The sequence below is a fragment of the Mytilus edulis genome, chromosome 3 (genome assembly GCF_963676685.1).
Source record: "Mytilus edulis chromosome 3, xbMytEdul2.2, whole genome shotgun sequence".
In the NCBI taxonomy this organism is placed as follows: Eukaryota; Metazoa; Mollusca; class Bivalvia; order Mytilida; family Mytilidae; genus Mytilus; species Mytilus edulis.
Window position 1 is genome coordinate 59,946,264 of NC_092346.1, and position 23,574 is coordinate 59,969,837.

At 32.0% G+C, this 23,574-nt stretch overlaps 1 protein-coding gene across 2 annotated transcripts in view; it reads left to right on the forward strand.

The window, feature by feature from the left end:
- Positions 1–23,574, forward strand: part of LOC139516960 (uncharacterized) — a 50,553-nt gene extending 26,979 nt beyond the window's left edge. For both annotated transcript variants that reach the window (XM_071307446.1, XM_071307445.1), the window contains 5 exons: positions 8,503–8,553; positions 10,401–10,451; positions 12,937–12,987; positions 14,005–14,082; positions 21,322–23,574. In XM_071307446.1, the coding sequence (XP_071163547.1) occupies positions 8,503–8,553; positions 10,401–10,451; positions 12,937–12,987; positions 14,005–14,082; positions 21,322–21,878 (788 nt within the window). In that variant the 3' untranslated portion in view covers positions 21,879–23,574. The remainder of the gene's footprint in view (positions 1–8,502; positions 8,554–10,400; positions 10,452–12,936; positions 12,988–14,004; positions 14,083–21,321) is intronic.

Here is a 23,574-nt window from a genome sequence, read left to right on the forward strand (position 1 = left end):
TTTATCATTTTTAGGGGTAATAACTATGAACGAACAGACTATGTGTTATGTTACCCAATACCTATATACATATTGTATTGGTCTTCATTTCATATTGAATCTGGTTGTACAAAAAAAACATCGCCTAACATCATAGATAAATTGATACAAAAGGAGGTTGCCTTAGTTTTACGGACGCCATCACGAGTTGTTTGACCGTTATTGTATAACCGTTTCACAAATAATATCGGATATGTTCCTTACGTCGTAACTACAATCCCCTTCCCTTTCATGAATTTGACCTACCGAATCAGTATATTTACCGGATTTGTTATCACATAAGTAACACGACGGGGCCACAGGATCTGCTTTCCCTTCCGGAGCACCTGATATCACCCCTAGTTTTTGATGGGGTTCGCGTTGCTTATTGTTTAGTTTTCTATGTTGTGTCATGTGTACTATTGTTTGTCTGTTTCTCTTTTTCATTTTTTGCCATGGCGTTGTCAGTTAATTTTCGATTTATGAGTTTGACTGTCCCTTTGGTATCTTTCGTTCCTCTTTTAAACACTTTTAATAGACTGGCCATAACTTGAATCGTGACTAAACTGCTAATTGATTATATGAAATGTGAAATATATAGAAAGTTATGATGATACAAGTTTAAGGGCATCCGATACAGTTTCAAGGGAGCTAACTCTTGGCGCGACGTTAAGCGTTTGAATTCCCGCAAAACGTCACTTTTGGCGGGACGTAATGCGTGTAATGTTCCGTAATAAGAAACGTAATGTGGAATTTCGATGCTCCAATTTCTGTTTCTCCTGCATGCAAACTTCTTAGACTAAACCATTAATATTAGTGCATTTGATTCTAACAGGATAACAGTCTAATAACATTATAAGAAATAAAACAAATTACTGTTTCTTTGAGATCTTCAACAAAATAGCGTATAGTGAGCAATCTCAAGACGACTGACCCTTTGGGTGCATGTCAATTATCATTTTTATTATCATTCATCATCCATGGCATGTTATTACAGCACAGGAAACCAATGATATTTTAAAACTAATATCGAAAATGTAGGTACACGCCGCTAATATAAACAATGATACAACTTTTATAAAAGAACAAAGTTCTTATTTCTTCCACGTTGCACGTATTTTATCTAACAAAAGGCAATAGCCAACAATATGTTATACACCCGTAAAAATTTTGACGGGACGTATTATGGTATACAAATGCCCGTGTCCGTCTGTCCGTCGTAAACATGGTTCGGCATATTATCCAAATTTCATTAAACTGAACATGGTTCTTTTTTCAGTCAGGATGGTCAAACGATTTGTTTAATTTTTGGTGAACATTTTGAGTTACAGGACTTTGTAACTTAAACAGTTTTTTCACAGTTAGCACTGTATCTCAAATACGATTTATGACTATTGCTAAAAAATTTACACACTTCTTAGTTATATTAATCTGAAGATCTGTATATATTTTTTGAGGATGATTCAAAATTGTGATTTTAGAGTTATTGAGTTGACAAAAAAGGGGTTTTCACATGTCGCGCCGTATCTCAGAAACTATTATAAAACTTCACACACTTTTTATTTAAATTATTAAATTAAATTCTTAAGATGTGTATACTTTTGTGTGATGATTCTTTAATTCATTTTTGAGTTCTTAAATTTTTATTGAGCTTCAATTTGGGGATCATATAAAACATGTTGTGATATACAAACTTTAAATCTTATTGAGCAAGAATAATGAATGAGTCAAGATATACTTAGCATGACTTCCTATACAATCCCCGTGTTATTTTAAAAACATGTACATGTATTATGTTTTTTCATAAGACGACGGCGTATCATGCGCTCGTAGCGCAACTGTTTATTTTGTTCTTTATATTATTTTTATAAATATGTTAGAGAAATGACGGAATGACAGCAAATACAATGCAATTTCCAATATAATCAATATTTTCAAATGGCATAACTCTTTTAAAGAATAGTTGATATGCACTGATTTTCGAGGGTGTCCATACGATATCAGTTTTATAGAAAGTTAGCAAGATTTGTACACTTGAAAAATTTAATTAACCAGAAGGACCAAAAGGACCGGAAGGACAGACAGAGGAATGGACGCGCTATATGGTGAAAAAAATATATAGTTATTGACCAATAAAATTATGAGAGAAGGATTTTAATCGCAACTAATCCAATCGTTTTTGCCTAATCAAAAAATTCAAAGATATAGTTCATTTTTTGGACAAAAGCATTCTATAGCAAATTGAAGATTCTCCTTTATAAGATTTTGCTTTTTGTTTTCTGACCACATAAAACAGAAGATGTGGTATAATTGCCAATGAGACAACTCTCAACAAGAGACAAACATGACACAGAAATTAATAACTATAGGTCACCGTACGGTCTTCAACAATGATCAGCTAAAGATCACGAAATGACAATGTAAAACAATTCAAACGAGAAAAGTAACGGCCTAATCTATGTACAAAAAAAGAAGTTTGCAGGATTCGCATTCGAAATGTTTTACGTACTATTGTAAATTCTTATTCGAATTGCAATGCGCGTTACATTTGATTTACTGTCCAAACGACATTTATACTTATAAAACGTATCAACAAAACCGGATTTCTCAGTGATTAACACGTGAATGAAAGGATTTTAAGGAATATTTGTAATGAAACAGCAGCCAACCAAACAAAACAATATAAATCTAGAGGTCTACATACGGTATGAAATAATATACGAGTGTGTACAGTAAATGTACCTGTATGTCAAGTTCTAAATTGCCGAGTCTTTAATTTTAAAAGCCGTAAAAATTATCAACAGTCTGTAATAACTTTTCTTGAGATGTTTCTCACTTAGACCACAAACAGAGAGAGGTATTTGTTATTCACATGATTTTATTTCCGGAAACAATATTACCAATTTATAGATAGTACTTTACAAGCAATATTTATACATCTGAAAAATGTCGCCGGTAATTTGCAGGGCTAACGTCGAAATTGTCTGCCAGCGACGTCGTGCACTTTAGCGCTAACGTTGAGGTTACAAAGGGGGGACACAATTTTTAGGATAAATCGCGTTTATTTTGGAATCAAGCACGGTGACCTATATTTTTTATTTGAGATTTGGAAAAAGCATGACAAAATGCAGTTTATGCAGAAAAATGATAAAAATGACATTTTCAGAAACAGTTTATTTCCATTTTTTTAGGTTTAAAAAAATACCACTTTGAGCATCTGGTCCGCAATGACAAGCAAGGCTTGGATAATTGTATAGTTATTGGTGTAGCGATTTATTTTTTTCCTTTTTGTCACTTATCACAGCTTCAGATTGAACCCGATCTTAATAATTTACGACAAAAAATATCTGCTCCAAAAAATTTATAACATTGCCTATTTTTTTACAAAATTGCACAAATTCCCAATTTTCAGCCTCAATTTTCTCGAAAACAAGCACGGTGACCTATGTTTTATTTTGTGTTTTATTTTATAACTCACCAAGGCCTACAACATATTTCAAAATTATAAAAATGACATTTTATCGAGAAACTGTATCGGATGCCCTTAAGCTTAATTTAGTCATTCATGCAAAACAATGTATGTAAAGTGTGAACCATGCTTCCAGTTGAGACACATGAAAATTGGGCAAAAAGTAAGAACTGGCCAATAAAACATTTCACTGACATGAATTATCATTGATATGGTCATATTTATTTATTAACCAGTCTATGGAAGAAGCGACTTGATAAAAACTTATCTTATATCAACGAGCGAGGTTGTCTTATATCAACGAGTTGCATTGTGGGAAATTTCAGACGAATGTTAGCATTTGTACGAAGAAAAGCAGATTTCGCGGTATAAAGTAATGACTTTTTTCTTAAAACAGGGTGACATTTAACACGACATACGTCTTGTGTGTAATTTCCATGAATTATTCTATGTAATAACAAGCAAGGTGTATTTAAACGAGAAACTGAATTGTTGAATAAATGAAACATAAATACACGCTTTATCATTTGTAGATGAACACATTCTATAAATATCATGTAGCAAATTCAGTGGAATGCAATTGAGATTAATTCAATTGTTTGCTAAGCCAAAATCACCTATAAGTTAAAGATACTGCTATATTTTATTATATCAATGCGATATTTGTCTTATATCATAGAGATGATTTTTTAATATAAAAAATTTATGAATGCGATACTTTTCTAATATAACTGCTATAGTTTTCTAATATAAAATGAATACAATGACACGTCACATTGCATGCCAAGAAAACTGCAAACATAATTCACAAACTTAGATCATGACCGGTTTAATGTTTTAGAATCGATATTACTAAAATTTCGTAACTGTAGCAAAATTAACGCTTACATGAACTTATCATTTCAAAAATGTTGCTTGACCCTATTGATAGTTGAAAGATTTAACAAACTGTTCAGTCTATTGTTTTCAATCACATGGTTTAACCGACTAACTAACATGTTTAACCGTACCCCGCCACATTGTTTATGTATGTCCCTGTCCCAAGTCAGGAGTCTGTAATTCAGTTGTTGTCGTTTGTTTATGTATTACATATTTGTTTTTCGTTCATTTTTTTATATATAGATAATGTCGTTAGTTTGAATTGTTTTACGTTGTCTTGAGAAGGAAAACAGTTCTTCTTGAATATCAACGATTTGACTTTCGTTTTTGACTATATAACCGATTGTATAAATACGCGAACATTTCTTAGTGCAAAATAACAATCTGTATCGCTTGTTATAAATTCATTTATTCAATGAGTACTAAAAAAATTGTTTAGAACACAAATAAATAAAATGTAAATGCCATTTGACGTCAGAAATGTGAATATATCTTTTATATATTTATAAATTTAGATCGTTCAGTTTGAGGACTGGAAAGCAATTATTTATAAGGAGAAATTATAAAGATTTATAGATATAAGAAGATGGTACATGAGTTCGAATGAGACAACTTTCCATCAAAGTAATAATTTGTTTAACGTAAACCATTATAGATCAAAGTAGGGCCTTAAACACGGAACACCACACTATATAGGAACAAAAACATTACTAGTGTCAAACCATTCAAACAGGAAAACCAAAGGTCTAATTTGTATAAAAAAGGAGATTCAAAAGTACAGGTCAGATTTTGTGGAATAAATCTGAACGAGGACAGTATGATTCATCTTTGTCATAAGTTAGTTTCATTGTTATAAATAAAGAAAGTCTTCCATACGTGCGTTGCGAGCATATCGGATATATATTATTTCGGTGCGTTCATTATGTAATTTGCTAAATGTTCTATATGTGAACAATCATTTTGATACTTAGCTATTTGATTACGTCATTGTTTATTAAACCCTTATTTGATTAGTTTTGATTCCAAAACTAATTGAGAAATTTGTAAGATGTTACCAAAAACAATGTGAATTTAAGCAATGGTCTTAAAACTGCTTATTCACATACAATACTACTAAGAATAAAAATCACAAAAATACTGAATTCCGAGGAAAATGTAAAACAGAAAGTCCCTTATCAAATGGTAAAATCAAATGATAAAACACACCAAACGAATGTATAACAACTGTCATATTTCAGTACTTGCATTTTCAAATAATGACAATGGTGGATTGAACTTGGTTTTATAGCGCTTAACCTCTCACGTGTATGACAGTCGCATCAAATTCTGTCATATTTACAAAGATGCGTGAACAAATCAGACATAATAGGTAAAATTGTAAAAATATGGGTACAACAGTCTATTATTAATACTGATATTAATATAATAAAAACACCGCTATGATATTTTAAAAGTATCACATTGATATAAGAACTAATAGCATTTGTTTATTTGTGTATATAAGAAAAACACAGCACTCAAAATTTTACACAGACATAAACTTTAGCTTCTAACTAACTTTTGAATGTATATTTAGGTTCAATTGTTGTTTATATTTGAACAATAAGTTTTAAAGTTAGTATTATCTTAATTTTTCGTTGCCATAAACAACATTTTCCGTATGGAATGTCTGCATATTTACAATTGATATTAGACAACATCGCTATGTGATATAAGAAATTTTTTTATCGATACGCTTCTTCCATAGACTGTTAACTATTTCCAAAAAAAAAAGAATTTTTGAAAATACTAAGGCTTTCCTACCTCAGGAATAGATTACCTTAAATTAGCTGTATTTGGCAAAACTTTTAGGAATTTTGGTACTCAGTGGTCTTAAACTTCGTACTTTATTTTGGCCTTTTTAATTTTTTTAATTCTAGCGTCACTGATGAGTCTTATGTAGACGAAACGCGCGTCTGGCGTAAATTCAAAATTTAATCCTGGGATCTGTAATGAGTTTTTTTTTTTTATTTCGAACCGTTGATAAAAATAACATATGAGTCACTCATCCAGTGTGCAGATTAAAGGTATTTCAAATTACTGTACATTTGTGTGTTAAAGGAATTGCTTCAGTGTTTTAAATCGTTGTTAGATTTATTTGTCTGTTCGAATTTTTCGCCATTGATATATTTTGATTGTGATACATGCTCGCGCAGTTGTGTTGATATCACGAGACTATACACCACTGTTATCATATAAGTAATAGACTCAGCTACTATGAAACGAGGTTTTACCAACTTTTTTCCTTTGAACAAATTTAGAAGTGTCATCAGGCAATCAAAGCTGTTGATTCATAACGTAAATACTACACTGAAGTCCGTGAAAATGAAAGTATACATTTAACAACAGTCAAGACCGTACACTCCACAAAGAGCCATATATAGTTAGATATCATGTCACAACTATCGCTTTGCTTATAGCCTCTTTGCAGGTTCCCACTATGAATTGATTACCTAAACTACAAAAAAACTCCGGCATAATTGTTTTCATCTCGGCCTATATAATTGATCTGTTACTTGAATTTCAGTGCTTCTTAAATGTAACCAAAGAACTGATCGTTATTTTTTATAATAAAACATATAAAATTTGTGGAATTAACAATTCTTTGAATGTTATAGATAAATTACGTACTTTTGGTGGTACTTTTGATTCGGTTGACAGTTTAGACTTTCCCCTTTTAACACTACACTTCAACACAATCTTGTCAAAACTTGTCCTTTTTAATTTAACGGTCGTCATATAAATCTCATTTTAAATTTGCTGCAACTTAAATTCAGCCTTTTTTCTCAAACGAGAAAGGTAAATATGCTAGATATACTAACTGGAGGTGTGATGAGATGGTTACTTCTATAAATTTGTTTTACCTTCACCACCTTTATGAACGTTTCGGCAATAAAGTTTATCGACAACCTGTAGGTATTCGTATGGGCATTTATAGCAGACTTGTTTCTGGACTGTTGTGAATCACAGTTTTATTGCCAAACTCGTCTAAATTTTATTTATTTGATAAATTCAACAACACTTTAATAATCAAGAATTCTATATGCCGAAATTTGTCCACAGCTACTCACTTCCAATAAATTAAATATTTACAGTAAGTGACCTTTTCAGGAAGGATTTGCTATATATGGATATTTCAAATTTACACCAGAAACTGATGTGATTCCGACAAAAGAGATGATATCTCTTTCTATAAAAAAATGATATCTACGCTTAATAAAATATTAAGAATCGAATGCCTGTTTCGTTTTTTTTTATTTAGATGTTACAGTGTTGACCGAGGCATGCAGATTTGTATGAAAAATTAATGTATGACAACAGAGTGGTACGGATCTGAGCGTAAATCTGAACAATTATTGCCGTTTTATATCACAGTGTCGTTGTTATGTGTGTCAAGTGGAAATTTAAATTATCTCTTAAATTAGAGTAAATAAAAAAAAAATGTGAACTCAGATTCGAACTCGATAGGAAAATGATTTAATTTTTTATGGCATATGTTGTCAATATTTGAAGCTTAAATTTCATAGTGCAGTTTTATTGCTGCTATCCGATAACAACAATAATAAGAGAGAAAAAGGTTCTATTTCTATAATTTATTTATCGGTGCATTTTAAATGACCTCATACTTGGCAGCAATTTAAGGTTTACACAAATTCGGATATGAACATTGGTGTAAACAATCGTTCGTGTATATCAAATGTGTAACAACATATGTTTGCTTTTTAGCTTATTATCTTAATAACCAGAATTCAATCTCCAAAAGGCTCGTCCGTGTCGCTCGAAAACAAAAAGTTAAAAAGCCTTTCTTTATCCCATTCTAAAACATATAAAGTATATGTTATGTCGTGTGTGCTATTGTTTTTCTGTTTGTCTTTTTCATTTTTAGCCATGGCGTTGTCAGTTTGTTTTAGATTGATGAGTTTGACTGTCCCTTTGGTATCTTTCGTCCCTCTTTTAATAACAATTCTGTCATATAAAACTGAAATGAGAACAAACAAAAGTTGTTCTGAATAACCAAAGTAATATTACATAACGGATAAAAATGCAGCTCACAATTACATTCCTAACGATGTAAATGATGTATGAATCTATTTCAGAAGATTTTGATATGGGACATACTTTGCCTCAGAGTACTAAGTCATTAATTGGTAGGTACACAAACATAATAAGAAAAATATATGAGTAAGTTTAAAAAGAATAACCACGGAATTATAAACTAATGTGATTGTATATTAACTTTAATCTTTATACTTAAAGCTCAGAATTGAAAATAATGTACTGAAATGTACGATTCAAATATTGTCACTACAGAACACTTATTTTAGTTACAACTCAAACTTAGAAAGATGACATCTACTGAAAATGTTCACTTAGTTATTCTTACACCAATTACATTTTCAATTTCTACTTGACGTATAAAGCCAAACACCGACTTTATCTCGATAGATTTTGTCTTGGGCGACATGTCATGGACCCGGACTTTCTTACCATTTTCAGGTCCTGATAATGAATTCAAATTGACTGTTAAGTGTTCGTGTTGCTTAACTTTTAATTTCGAGTAGACTTTTGAAAGTGTTTTATTTGCTCATGATTTTGGCTGGTTTTTTTTTTTACATCTTATTTTTTCTTGCAGTTTTTTTTTTTTTTTTGCCTTGTGTAAGCTTAATTCAAGTGTTTTTTCTCACGGCTGATTATACAAAGTTCTTCTTCATATTTACAATATGAACGTGTTTGAACAGCGAATAAATCATATAAAAAGATTTTAACATTGTATGGAAGTCCGTTTTAGTTCAGAAAAGTTTACATTTCATTGAAAAGCAATGACTATTTTCTGTCTTTAACTTAGGTTATTCAGAATATGCATTCATTGCGTTTCAAAAAGTAAAAGGACTTTTAATTGTATACAGAGATATCAACAGATGAGGATTTCGATATCTTTATTGGAAATTATACTAAATTTGGACCGTTTAGAAAAGGTCTATTTTGATGAAGAAAATAATGCAGTACATACCATGGAATTAGGCACCACATACCCAAATCATAGGAAATAAATATTTAATGAATAGTGATCGTGACCCCCCTTGTGACGTTAAAAACAAATTCCACTTTCTTGTAAACATGTGAACACTAGTATTATCAAATTGTTTCAACGTTCCGTTTTCATTTTGGAATAAGATTGTAATTGCAATTTATCACGATTAGATCATTCATTTAATTACGCTCATTTCAAATAGTTCGTGCTACCCTGCTTTAATGAAGCTTAATAATTCTATAATAATGAGCAACATTCTTTATGGCACCTGATCAAATAGTACAACAATTAAAAACATTTAAATTCTGGTCTTCTATATATATGTGTACTTTATCAAAATATATTTAAGAAATTCTAATAATAATTTCATTATTATATTAAATTTGTAAAGACGGTCCTTGTACAGTGATAATTAGGTTTGTTCAAAGATAGCTTCGCTTCACATTATGAGACATGTCTGGAGAACGTACTAAGTCCATCCAAATTAACATCCTAAGACACATTTTAGGACATATCCTAGGAAGCTTTAAATGATATGGCCGTGAACAGCATGTTATTGACTCCTCATTGAGGCCGAATAAAAAAAAAAAACAACGCAAATTATGTTGTATTGAATTCTCAAAAAATTAAAAAAAACACGATTGTAAAGTCATATTTTGTCATAATCTGTGTGGAAAAGAAGCATACGTCATTCCGAATATTAGTAAGCAGGAAAATATTACACAACCGCTAGATGTAGCTAAAAATACCAGTTTCAACTTCATCTGTTTTACGGTTCGCATGCTGTATATTTCAAACAGTGATAAAACAAAATACAATAAAAAAAGTATCATCAATCGTTTATATTATTGGTTGAGAACACGTCATAACAGTTCCGAATAACCAGGAAAATGTTATACAATTGTTAAATGAAGCTCACATTTATCGTTTTCACTTAAAATAATGTATATATATATATTTCAGAAGAAGTTGATATTACACATACATTGCCTCAGAGTAATGTGACAGTATCTGGTAGGTACACAAATATAATAGAAAATCTGTAAGGAATAAACCAGGGAATATAAGCTCATGTGTTTCAATGAAAACTTTGATCATTGTAATATAGATGCCACACTGAAAAAGAATCAGACAGTAGTAAAACATGACAAAAACAAACCCATTCACATGGAAATTAATTTATGTTCAAAATGTATAATGGTGTACGAATATTAAATTCGTTTCCTTGTCCGCTTCAAATAATGCATACGATATAATTACACTAAAATGCACTAGAAATTCACAATCAAAGTGAGCTGACTTCGTATTTAGATATAAAAGAGGGACGAAAGATACCAAAGGGACAATCAAACTCGAAAACAAACTGACAACGCAATGGATAAAAATGAAAAAGACAAACAAACAACAGCACACATGACACAACATAGAAAACTAAAGAATAAACAACACGAACCCCACCAAAAAACTAGGGCTGATCCCAGGTGCTCCGGAATGGTAAGCAGATCCTGCTCCACATGCGGCACCCGACTAAACACTTGTGTGTAGAAAAAAAATAGTTTCCTGCTTTCAATCTTTATTCGATTTATGTACATTAGTTAGTTTTCTCGTTTGAATTGTTTTTCATTTCGGGGCCTTTTATAGCAGACTTTGCGGTATGGGCTTTGCTTATTGTTAAAGGCCGTATGGTGACCTATATTTGTTAATTTCTGTGTCATTTTGGTCTCCTGTAAAGAGTTGTCTCATTGGCAATCATACCACATCTTTTTTTTATATATTCTATCAACAATTTTGGAAATATATGTTCTCTTTTGTAAATCTACATGCTTGGTTCTAGTAATAAAATAGTAAGAAATCATAGTACCTTAACATTGATAGCTGTATGTGGACCGGGAAATAGCTATGAGTTTCTTTAAATAATCTTTTATATATAACTGAGATTTTGTACAAAAAGTTAATGAAGTTTGATTTATCCTGTCTTAATACACAATTATTGTTACATTGTCAAATTCTGACATTTAAAATATACTAGGATAAATTTCTACAGCTACAAAAATGTAAGCAGGTAATTGGGTAGCAATTAAAATACGCAAAGTTAATTATTAATTACCAGTACATATAAAAATAAGTTTTCAAAAATGTCATTGAAATTAGTGAAACATGGTTGATTACTTGAATAAAATGCTTGTAGTTGAGCAAAGCAATAATCACAAATTTTTAAAATAGAAATACAAAACCTGTCACAATAATGCTTGAAGTAACAGTGTATGTCTTAGATGCATGATTTTCTATTAGTTGTTAGTGGCTTTGGACTAGCTGTCAGTTACCTGCAAGTACTCTCAGATCTGTTCCTGGTGTCTTTTTGTTGTTCGGATGTACAAGTACCTGGCCAAGTCCACTTGCATTTTTGTCCATCTGATGAATTCAGCCTTTATCAACTGATTTTTATAGTTCGTTTATTATGTTTTACTGTTCCAGGTTAAGGGAGGGTTGGGATCCCGCCACATTATGTATGTATGTGTCAGTCCCTAGTCAGGAGCTTGTAATTCAGTGGTTGTCGTTTGTTAATGTGTTACATATTTGTTTTTCGTTTATTTTTTGTATATAAATAAGGCCGTTAGTTTTCTCGTTTGAATTGTTTTACATTGTCATTTCGGGGCCTTTTATAGCTGACAGTGCGGTATGGGCTTTGCTCATTGTTGAAGGCGTACGGCCTTGGTGACCTGTAGCTGTTAAATTCTGTGTCATTTTGGTCTCTTGTTGAGAGTTGTCTCATTGGCAATAATACCACATCTTCTTTTATATATGTGTGTGGTTTAGTTAGATAGCAATTAATTGATCTAGTATTTTTTATTTTACAATGTAGCACACTATTTATCGTAATTTCGTAATCTTTATATATGTGTGTTTCTCCTAAATTTTCTATTCCTTAATTCTATATTCTAAAAAAAAAAAAAAAAAAAAAACACAAGCGGCTTTATCATATGATTTCTTGGTAGAATTTGAGCGTTCCAACAACAAATTTTAAAAATGTTTCATCCTTATCTTTCGAATTATTAAAATGAACTGGTCAAGATTCGGGAAGTTCATTAATTTGCCGTCTCTGTTTTGCTTTGTTTACAAATATCATGTGACTTGACCATTTGAATACGTCAGATACTATATTGTTTAAGCAAACTTCTTCATAAAGCCACATGCGTTACATATGATATCGTAATCCAAAAAGAAAGCCCAAAATGGTTACACATCAAATTTGTAATTAATAGTAAATGGAAATGAAAATCGTGCCTCTACTAGTGAATTATTGCTCTTGCTTCGCATGCTGTATATTTCAAACAGTGATAAAACAAAATACAATAAAAAAAATTATCATCAATCGTTCATATTATTTTTTTGAGAACAAGTCATAACAGTTTCAAATAACCAGGAAAATGTTATACAACTGTTAAATGAAGCTCCCATTTATCGTTTTGACTTAAAATAATGTATATATATATTGTAGAAGAAGTTGATATAGCACATACATTACCCCAGAGTAATGTGTCATCATCTGGTAAGTTCCCCAATATTTATAGATTATTGTCGATCATCTCAACGAGATCGATTTTCTCGCTTGAGCTAGTAAAATGTACGCTGCTCAGTCTTTAGTCTACTATGTTGTATGATGTTGTTTGTCCGCTGTTTTTCTCTCATAGCTATGGCGGTGTCAGTTCATTCTCGACAGGGGAGTTTGAATGTCCTCTTTAATGTATTTCGCCTTCTCATTTGCAAAGTCACTTTCTTAATCTATATACAATGTCGCTAGTTAGCGCTAACCTTTATCAAGACAAAGATATAATCTAAAGATTTTTATTAAATCGTCGATTATGACATATCATAACCTTCAAACATTTCAGTCAAAGTTTTTTTTGTTACTTTGTAAGTGCCATCGGAAATTTTGGAACGGGACGTTTGTCAATGTAGCTCCTATACCCTAAGTGATTCAAATCTATGGTCCATTAATTTGAGCTAGCTTGGGGAATTTGGATATACATTTTCACGAGTTTAATCTCCTTCTCGTGCAGATCTTTTGATTGAAACCACCAAAGACACCACTAATGTATTGATTATATAAATATGTATATTAAAAAAGAAAAAGGCAGGATAATCAACTTTATAGCCGATGACAATTTATCAGAGTCTTGACTAAAAATGAAAACGACCAAAAACAGAATAGTACACAGAACACAACAGGGAAAAAAAGACAAAAAAATACTTACAAAAAAATTAGGATGATCATGTTGGTAAGCAGGCTGTGCTCCGCATGTCAATCCCGTCGCATTGTTCCTATGAGTACAAACTTGATGATAAGTCAAATTTGATGTCACATTCAAAGAATAGAGGACGGAATTTAAGTTATTGTATTTACAATATATCCATCTTCAGTTCAAGAGCCATCATTAGTTGTCTTAGATAGAGGATCAATTTTGCTTAAGAGTGCAGCAACCTTTATTATTGTCTAAAAACTTTTGATTTATAAACTACAAATACTGAAAATAGTAATGACATTATGTTTTAAATTTATATAAAGGGACTGTTTACATATTGGAAAGAACTGTGACCGTTACAGACAGAAGCCGTACAACTAAACCGTCAGATGAAAATACAGGTATGAATATTTTTGTTGTCGTATAGATTCAAGACAATAACAATCAAAACCAAGGAGTAAACAAAGACTCACAAAACCAAAGGACATTTACATCAACAGTTATAAATAATAATTAAGAAACAACACGATCTCCACTAAAATCGGGAGTGAAATCAGGTGCTCCGGAAGGGTACGCATTTCATGCACCGTATACGGCACCCGTCGTGTTATTTCTTTGTTCAGTTCGGTAATGATGGATGGTTATTATGACTGAGGAAGAATATCAGATATGATGTCTGCCTCACTTTTGTCATAATGGCCAATTAGCTCATGATGGCGACCGTAAAATTTCTTGAGTGATGACCTTAATTTGATTGATTCATAGCCCTGCCTTAGCAACCATTAAGAAAGCAGTATTCCTCGTTCAACAAAATCAATGTATTTTGAGCTAGCTCTAGAATAACGTATCAATTGAGACACATATGCTCCATATGCTGGTGCCGCTGGGATGTTGCTTCACATAAATGGAAAGTTGACTAGAGTTGTCTCATTGGGACTCACACCACATCTTCCTATATCTATATATATGAAAATTATAATCATCGCGTTTGTCATAAATTTTGGTATTCAATCTACCATCAGTAGTCATTTCGAGGAAAAAGGTCTAAATATGAAGCAGATTTATCTGTGTCGGTAGTATCTTCAATTTCAAGTTCACATGCATATATTAAATGTAAGTGATCATTGAATCTATTATTATTAAGAGACAGTACACATCAATATACCGAAAGGTGAAATTAAAATACTGGGCTAATTTCTTTTCTCCTTTCTGTACAAGCCCTTGGGTAAATTCTGCTTCATAGGAATATAAAAACAAATCTGCAGGGTAGAGGAGCGCAATTGGTACCCATTGGAATTCAAATAGTCTGTTGGAAGACCAAACCTCAAAATTTAGCAAATATGTTGTCAATTAAAAAGTCCAGCAAGGCAGTGATATCCTCGTCGGTATATTTTCTCCTTGTATGATTTTTTACAAAGTAAGCTGAAATCCAGCCCAAAACTAGATATTTAAAACGTCTAGTGTCCTTTTGTTCAATTTCGCCATATGTTTGGCCATTCCTACTTGCATTTTTTCATTTTAGTTTGTGTTTTATACAGATGTCCATGATAATAAAACTATGAAAATAGCTGTTAAAAAATTACAAAAATGGTCTCCCTGCCTCATCGAACTTTACTAGCAACATTTGAATAGGTTCATTTAGGTCGTCGGACGTACACGAACTGAATAAACATTCGAAAAGTCCTTTGTCCATGGATTTACGAGTTTTGAACAGCGGTATACTACTTTTGCCCTTATTTATATCCAAATTCCAGCATCGTGTATCACTTTAAATTTGTTTTGGCAACGACAATCTTGATTATCGATATACCGATCTGGTTTCTTTTTCAAGAATCTACGATTATCCATTGTATCTTTATCACTGAATCTTTTATTTTTCATGTCACGAATTTGATAAAATTTGAAATAAAAGAATATCAAAATGATATAAAAAAAACCACAGTTATTATATTTAATTTGACTCATTAATTGCGAAGACTATTAATGTTATAGATATTATAAATAACGTATATTTTAGGGCTTTTCTTATCGTAGAACACATCGAGGGGTGTGAGGATTGAACAAATGAAAGGCCGACCGTAAATTTTTGTGGCTGTAAATAAACAAAACTGAAAATTATTTTCTTATAAGTTAAAATGTGCGTCATACATTGTAGATTGAACTTTGAAAAATAATTTCCCCAATTGGCCACACCAAAAAAGTTTGAAGTAAATTAAAGTTTGCATTTTTGTAGCTCCTACTCAGACTGTAAACGTTCCCAGTGTCTGAGCAGAAAGTTGACGAACAAGTGATATGTCAAAGAACGTCTCGTCCTTTTTTTAAAAGTTCATCTGAAGGTATCATAACTTAGTTGATGAATATTCTGTATCAACTTCACGAAAAGTACACGATGGTCTTGAAGGACTTGTCAATCGTCTTAATAACGTCTTATATTATTCTTTTATTTGTCTTTATGCATATTACTTTTACTGTTTAGTCTGCCTTTTTAGGGGTTATATCCATTAGACGTCACTCTGTACTTATTGTTCCTTATTGTGTTATTAGTTTTGGCATACTGTCTTTCATTTTTACAAATGTGCTTTGTCTATTAGTATATGCCTTTTTGTGTTTCTTTGATACACTTGACGTGTCTCCGTCATTGTGTCTTTGTTCTATGAATATTATTGTATTCTTGTCGGCATGCACCTCAAAGCTATCTAAACCTTCAAACAGACTTATTCGAAAAGGATATAGTTACGATACTGTTGTTTTAAGGATTGCATATTTTGGTATTAATATTGATTCACTCAAATGGTCTTTGCATCGGAAATAAACATATTTATTCTTAAACCAATTGTTGGCATGACACGGGTAATGTTCTTCTCTTATATTTTCTCATGGTATGATACATAACCATTAACGGGTGGGATCGTACTTGATTGTCATATAATGAAGAGATAATCTTTCAATCAGTTTTAAAATAGCGCTGTCAGTTTATTTTCAATCTATGAGTTCGACTTCCCCTCTGGCATTTTTCGTCCCTCTTTTCCCTCTAATTGAGGTCTGGAGCTGGCATGTCATTTATGCGCCTGTCAAAATTTAGGAGCCTCAGACCTTTTTACTCTTGTATGTTTATTTTTAGATTTAGTTCTTTTATAAACTTTGGAGTTTAGTGTGCCGTCCATTTTCACTGAACGACTACTAATTTTATAAAAAAAAAAAAGCAAACTGAATACCACCTGCTGGTGCGGGATTGGAGATTCATTGATGGCCTGCGGCTGCTCTTTGGCATGTTCCCTATTTAAATAATTCTCAATTTCATTTCCTTTCATTTTATTTCATTTTTATACGACCGCAAAAATTGAATTTTTTTGGTCGTATATTGGTATCTCGTTGTCGTCGTCCGAAGACATTTGGTTTTCGCACTCTAACTTTAGTAAAAGTAAATAGAAATCTATGAAATTTACACACAAGGTTTATGACCCTAAGGGATTGATTTTGGGTGTTTTGGTCCCAACAGTTTAGGAATTAGGGGCCAAAAAGGGCCCAAAAAAGCATTTTTCTTGGTTTTCGCACCACGAGATTCAATATGGCCGATTAAAATAGGCGGAGAATATATACAAATGGAAATAATTAGATAATAGTGTTAAGGAAATGAATATTCAAACATAAATAGGTACGTCATATCCTAGAAAAATATCTAACGAAACGAACTAGATATAATGACAAGCCTTGCATGGATTATAAAGAACAATTTTTTGGGAAATAAGTGCGACCTGAACCTGGGTCGCAATTCCGAACGTTTTGAAATAGGAAAAAAACGTAGCTCTATGGTCCGCAAAAAGTCAAAAAATAACATAAGGACCTAAAAGCTACGATACCGCAGCTACATTAAGGTCCAAAGGGTCCTAAATTAAACTTTGTTTATTTCAACAAAAGTTGAATATATGGGGTTCTTCAATATGTTGAATCTAACCATGTTATATTTTTAATATTTGGGCCCGGTTATCAAATTGGTTCACATTGAGGTCTAAAGGGTCTAAAATTGAACATTATTTGATTTCATCAAAAATTGAATTCTTGGGGTTCTATGATATGCTGAATCTAACCATGTATTTAGATTTTGGATATTGTACCATAATAGGTAAATGTCCAATTTAATTTTTTTTTAAGTTTTTAAGTTTAACTTCTTAGACCACATTCATTCTGTGTCAGAAACCTATGTTGTGTCAACTATTTAATCACAATCCAAATTCAGAGCTGTATCAAGCTTAAATGTTGTGTCCATACTTGCCCCAATTGTTCAGGGTTCGACCTCTGCGGTCGTATACAGCTGCACCCTGCGGAGCATCTGGTTACTAATGTGCTTTGTCAACATGCCATTTGTTGTTTCTTTGATACATATCGGGTGGCTTTGTACTAATACATCTCATCATTATGATATTGTGCTATTGTAAATTCTTGTATTCTTGTCTTTCATTTTTGCAAAGTGCTTTGTCTATATGCCTTTTTGTGTTTCTTTGAAAAATATGACGTGGCTCTGTATTTATATATCCTGTACTGTAACTGTATTATATGATAATTGTTGAATTCTTGTCTTTCATTTGTGCTTAAATGCTTTTCGGGCTTCTTTGTTACATATTTGATTCTTTGTTACATATTTGATTTTTTGTAGTGATAAATATTATAACATAATGTGGACTGATGAACCTCTAATTTGGACATGTTTACCTGTTATCTCTGTTTAGTTTGTTTAGACATCGTTGTCAATTTAATGGAATTTGATCAGCTGTCATATAAGTGAGAGATTTAGCTAGTTATAAAAACAGGTTAAATCCATAGTTTTCTACATAAGTAAAAATGCTTGTACAAAGTCCGGGATATGACAGTTATTATCCCTTCGTTTGATATGAATGAGCTTTTGATTTTGCCATTCGATTATAGACTTTTCATTTGAATTTTCCACGGAGTTCAGTATTTTTGTGATTTTACTTTTCACTAGAAATTAAAAAAGAAAATATAACTTTACCAGAAGCTACGATGATCTAAACTGCAAATCTACAAATCTCGACTACGACTTAGAGTGTAACCTTAAAATTTGGGGATTGTTATTTGTCGATGAAACGGAAGGAAGACTTAATGAATGTGTGTGCGGCCATAGATCAAACATCAACTGAAATTCAAATGACTTGGTTACTAGCATTTCAATGTTTCAATCCTTTCTATGTAAATTTGCATTATCAAATAAACTAGAACAGACCCACGAAATCGTGGGCATTAGAGGTTGTGGGATTTTGTGTCGGTAGAATGCCAGTAAAAGATTTCATATCTGGAGAATTTGAGAAAAGGTACTTGGAAACAGTTTAAGTCCTCTCCCTTGTTTCCAATGTTCGTTATTTTTTTTTTTGTGTGTTAAATTTCATTATGTTCACTGCTATATTATTTGGAGAGTCTCTATTTTATTAATTATTAATAATTATTGTCCTTTCCTCGAGTACTCTAGTGATATCAAAAGTCATATAGGTACATGGAGACAGGACAATATTTCTAAGTCCTCTCTTTTTTTCAAAGTCCGTTATTATTAAATGCAGAAAAACACAAAAACAAAATTGTCCTTTCCCCGTCCGAGAACTTATGAAAATTATGTGTAAGTTAAAACCGAAGTATAATAGTAGTGGTTCTTACGATATAGAAACCACGATATGGACAACGCTCTGATTGGCTTTTTTATTTTTCATTTTTGTTATCTATCATACGATTGGTTCTCAATATTAAGACCGGAAGTCATGTGTGACATGAAAGTCGGTTTGATGACGGAAGCAATATTCGGACGCCTTAATTTTCGTTTTTCTCCCAAAATAACCAAAACTGAATAGTCATAAGAATGGATGACAAATGCGATTATGCATGGTACCTATAGGACACAGAGGCATGATGATACCATCACCAGTTGGTTGACCATTATGAAATAAACATTTGTAATAGCATGATCAACAATTAATTTCTGGTGGAAGAAAGAGAAGCGACACACAAAATGAGGTCTTCTCGTTTAATAGTATAGATATGCCACAGGACTAACAATACTCATCTATCTTATAACACCTCTCCGTAGACAAAAAGAAGAATATTGTGTTCGACTATCAGAAACTGCGCTTGGTCTGATTTTTAACATATAGAATTCTACATTTCCTGATTGCAAGTTTCCAGCTCATGATTAATCCGGATGGACAAGTTTAAACTGGTGACCTAAAATTGTCAATAACACTTCTCGTCGGAATGTGATATCCGAAACCCCGAAACATCATGAGCCTAAATCAATCAATTGAACACACGACTTCAAAAAGCAAACCTGGTGGATCCAGTCGAGGACTATGCCAGGCAATGGATGAAACTGAAGAAAAAAGTCCTAATTATTCATTCCGAATGAATTTAGGTTGTTGATGCAAATAAAAAAATTAAACAAAAAACTTTATGTGTCTATGAGTACACCATGTACACATGCTCTGCAAATTATTACAGTCCAAAATATTTCAAACAACTTTCTTTCCTTCTTTTGTTGTCCCTACAGATGAAGCCCGAGGCAGTGTTATTTTCTTTTAATTTTAACTTAAATAAACTCATTATAGATACCAGGATTAAATATATATACGCCAGAAGCGAGTTCGTCTACAAAAGACTCATATTTGACGCTCGAATCAAAAAATGTTTAAAAGGCAAAATATAGTAAGAAGTTCTAGAGCATTGAGGACCAAAAATCCCTAAAAGTTTTGCCAAATACAGCTAAAGTAATCTATTCCTGAGATAGAAAAAAGTAAAATCACAAAAATACTGAACTCAGAGGAAAATCAATTCGGAAAGTCTATAATCACATGGCAAAATCAAATAACAAAACGCATCAAAAACTAGTTGACAAGAACTGTCATATTCCTGACTTGGAACAGGCATTTTTAAATGTAGAAAATGGTGGATTAAACCTGGTTTTATAGCTAGCTAAACCTCTCACTTGTATGACAGTCGCATCAAATTCCATTATAGTGTCGCCGATGCGTGAACAAAACAAACAGACACAATAGGTAAAAAGGTAAAAAATAGGGGTACAGCAGTCAACATTGTGTTATCATTTAAATCACTATAAAAACAACAAATGTCACGAAAAGGCATACATCAAATTTAACATCCTCATTCTGTTTTTAGCCTTAGTATTTAAAACATTCAAAGTTTTGTTAACAGTTAACTTATTATTATGAACTTATCAATGATATCTCAAATCAACACAAAAGTGCTTTCTACTGGGATGGTGATACCCTTGGGAAAATATATCTCCGCCAGCAGTGGCATCGACCAACTACATGTACATAAGTTTCCTTACAAACAACGTCATATTGCTTGGTCTTCCAAAAATATGATGCTGACTAAGAATTTGCTGCCAGTTTTATTGACTGCTCATGTGGTTCAATGATAGCTGCTGAAATTATTCTTTCAAATGGATTCAATAGATTTCCATGAATGTGGACAGCCTTTCTGATTTCCTTTAATAATGAAGGATGAAATTCAAATCTGTAAGAATTGTTTCCAGACAAAAATTAATTTCACATTGCTTAAAAGTTAACTCAGACATCACCTTATCAATTTTGCTAATAATGTTTTATTTACTTCTCCAGGAAAAGAAGATGCCGACAAGGTCGTATTCTATGCTTCCTCTGTTGGGTTGATAGTATTGGCGTTTTTTATTGGAATGTTACTTAAAGGTGTTCAGAACAAATATTGTTCTGGACAAAACGTATCTGAAGAGAAAAATGACGAAATACAGCATTCAGCAGAAGAATTACAAGAAATATACAGTTATGAAGCAATTGATGAACTACAGATTACAGATCAAAACCAAGGGTCTATTCCTCCTAGATTGCCAGTCCCAAGAAGTTTTGTACAACATAAAAATGATCACAGAGATTTAAAGGCTGACCAGAATGGTATTCGAAAAGAAAATCATCGATATTTGAATCCTTATCAACCAATACAAGAAGCAAACATTTATGAGCATGAGTATATGCCGATAAATGCTGAAGTCACCACAAACAAAACAGATGATGACCAATTACATCCATACAACTTTCTGTTGAAACATGATATGTCTGAGGATCATGAGTACAACTATTTGGGAAACACAAGCACCAAATCTGAACTCCCTGAAAGTAATGAATTTCAGTCTATTGTGTGAAATCAACAAGACTTAATTGGTTTTGAACAAGTTTATACCATGTAAATATTTTTTTATATTTTATGATGTAAATATTGTATATTGTGACAGGAGTAATTTTTTTATGTAAATAATTTTCTACTCAACAATTCCATCTGGAGAAGTTGATATCTTCAACAATATAATGACTCGCTAATAATTTGATCTAATCTTGTCCTAGTTTCATAAAGGATCCAACTTTTTTTTAAACTAAGAACTTGTGATATTTGGATGAGAATAACGTGGATTCATTACGTGTTTTAAAATGATTCTATAATATATTAAATCATTTATCACTGTTGTAAATTAAAAAAATGTTATCTTTACTTGAAAGTTGATTAAAAGTTAGTGATGTGTGCAAGTATATTTTCTTTAAAGCTTCTCAAAGATGCAACATTCATTCTTCAACAAAAGAATACATATCAAGTTTTGTAAGATAAATACAAAATTGATGTGAAATTGTGTTGGACTTGAAGAAAACTGACAAAAATCTGAATGAATGAATCGATTTATGGTATTAAACAAACAAATCAAATGATAATTATCCGGAACTCATCTCAAACAAAACCCATATGTATATACATTGAAGAAATAGTAGGCCACTCTTAAATGATCACAACGTAGAAGTATTTGTTCTCTTATTCAATAAGATATTTTGTGAATTAACCTCTTCAACTTAAAAGATTTTTTTACAATGAATAAACCTATTTTTTTTTATTACTGTTCATATAAACTAAACTGTTGTAAGTGATGGTATATCAAATATTCAAAACAAATTCCTCTAAAGTTTTGTGAAAAGTAAGTTTCATTTTATGTATCGAAATGAGTAACAAGTGATTATTTCAATCCCCACTGGAAGGCCTCTGATAGACTGAGTGAGCATAAAATTATAGCCGTTCACAAACAAATTACAACTAACAAACGTTTTACCGTCCACAACACTGTTATGAAATTCATTCTAGCTGTTTCTTGAATGTTGGTACATCACCTTTCCGTAGACTATTGGGTTTAATATCAGCTTTGTCCTGGATATTCACCAGTGAACCCACCCTCATTTATAATTTTCTGGCTGTAAATGGATAAACTTATATAAAGCAAATTTTACCCTCTGCTATACTTGTGTATTTCGACTGTATCAAAATAGTGGCGATCATTATAGTCATCACACTTTGCATTATTCAGTGAGTAAACATATATCTGTGGATTTTTAAATGAAAGAGAGTCCTTTTTGTATCTTTGCTAAATTGAAAAATTAATGTATCTTGGATTGCTGGGGAAATTAAACGTGTGACGAACAATGAAAAGGATTATATTTAGATTGTGCAGTATAAATATTGAGCTTCTTCCAAGCAGAAATCTTTGTTTGTTGATTCATTTAATACAATTCTAAAATATTCAAATTTAATAAATCAATAAACCCTTATAAATATCATTCTTTTCAAGGTAACTTGCAATGGTATAGAACTTGAGAATCATTTTCATAATATCGTAAACAATCGCAATACTTATGTTGGTAATAATACTGAACCATTTACCGTTAACTTATTTGTAATCTGCTATCGATAACAGTGATTTTACTCTCACTCAGTCTGTCAGAGGCCTTACAATGAGGATTTAAATAGAATAAAAGAGTCGAGTACATGCAGGTGCACGACAAGAAGAATAAAGAGTTTTAAAC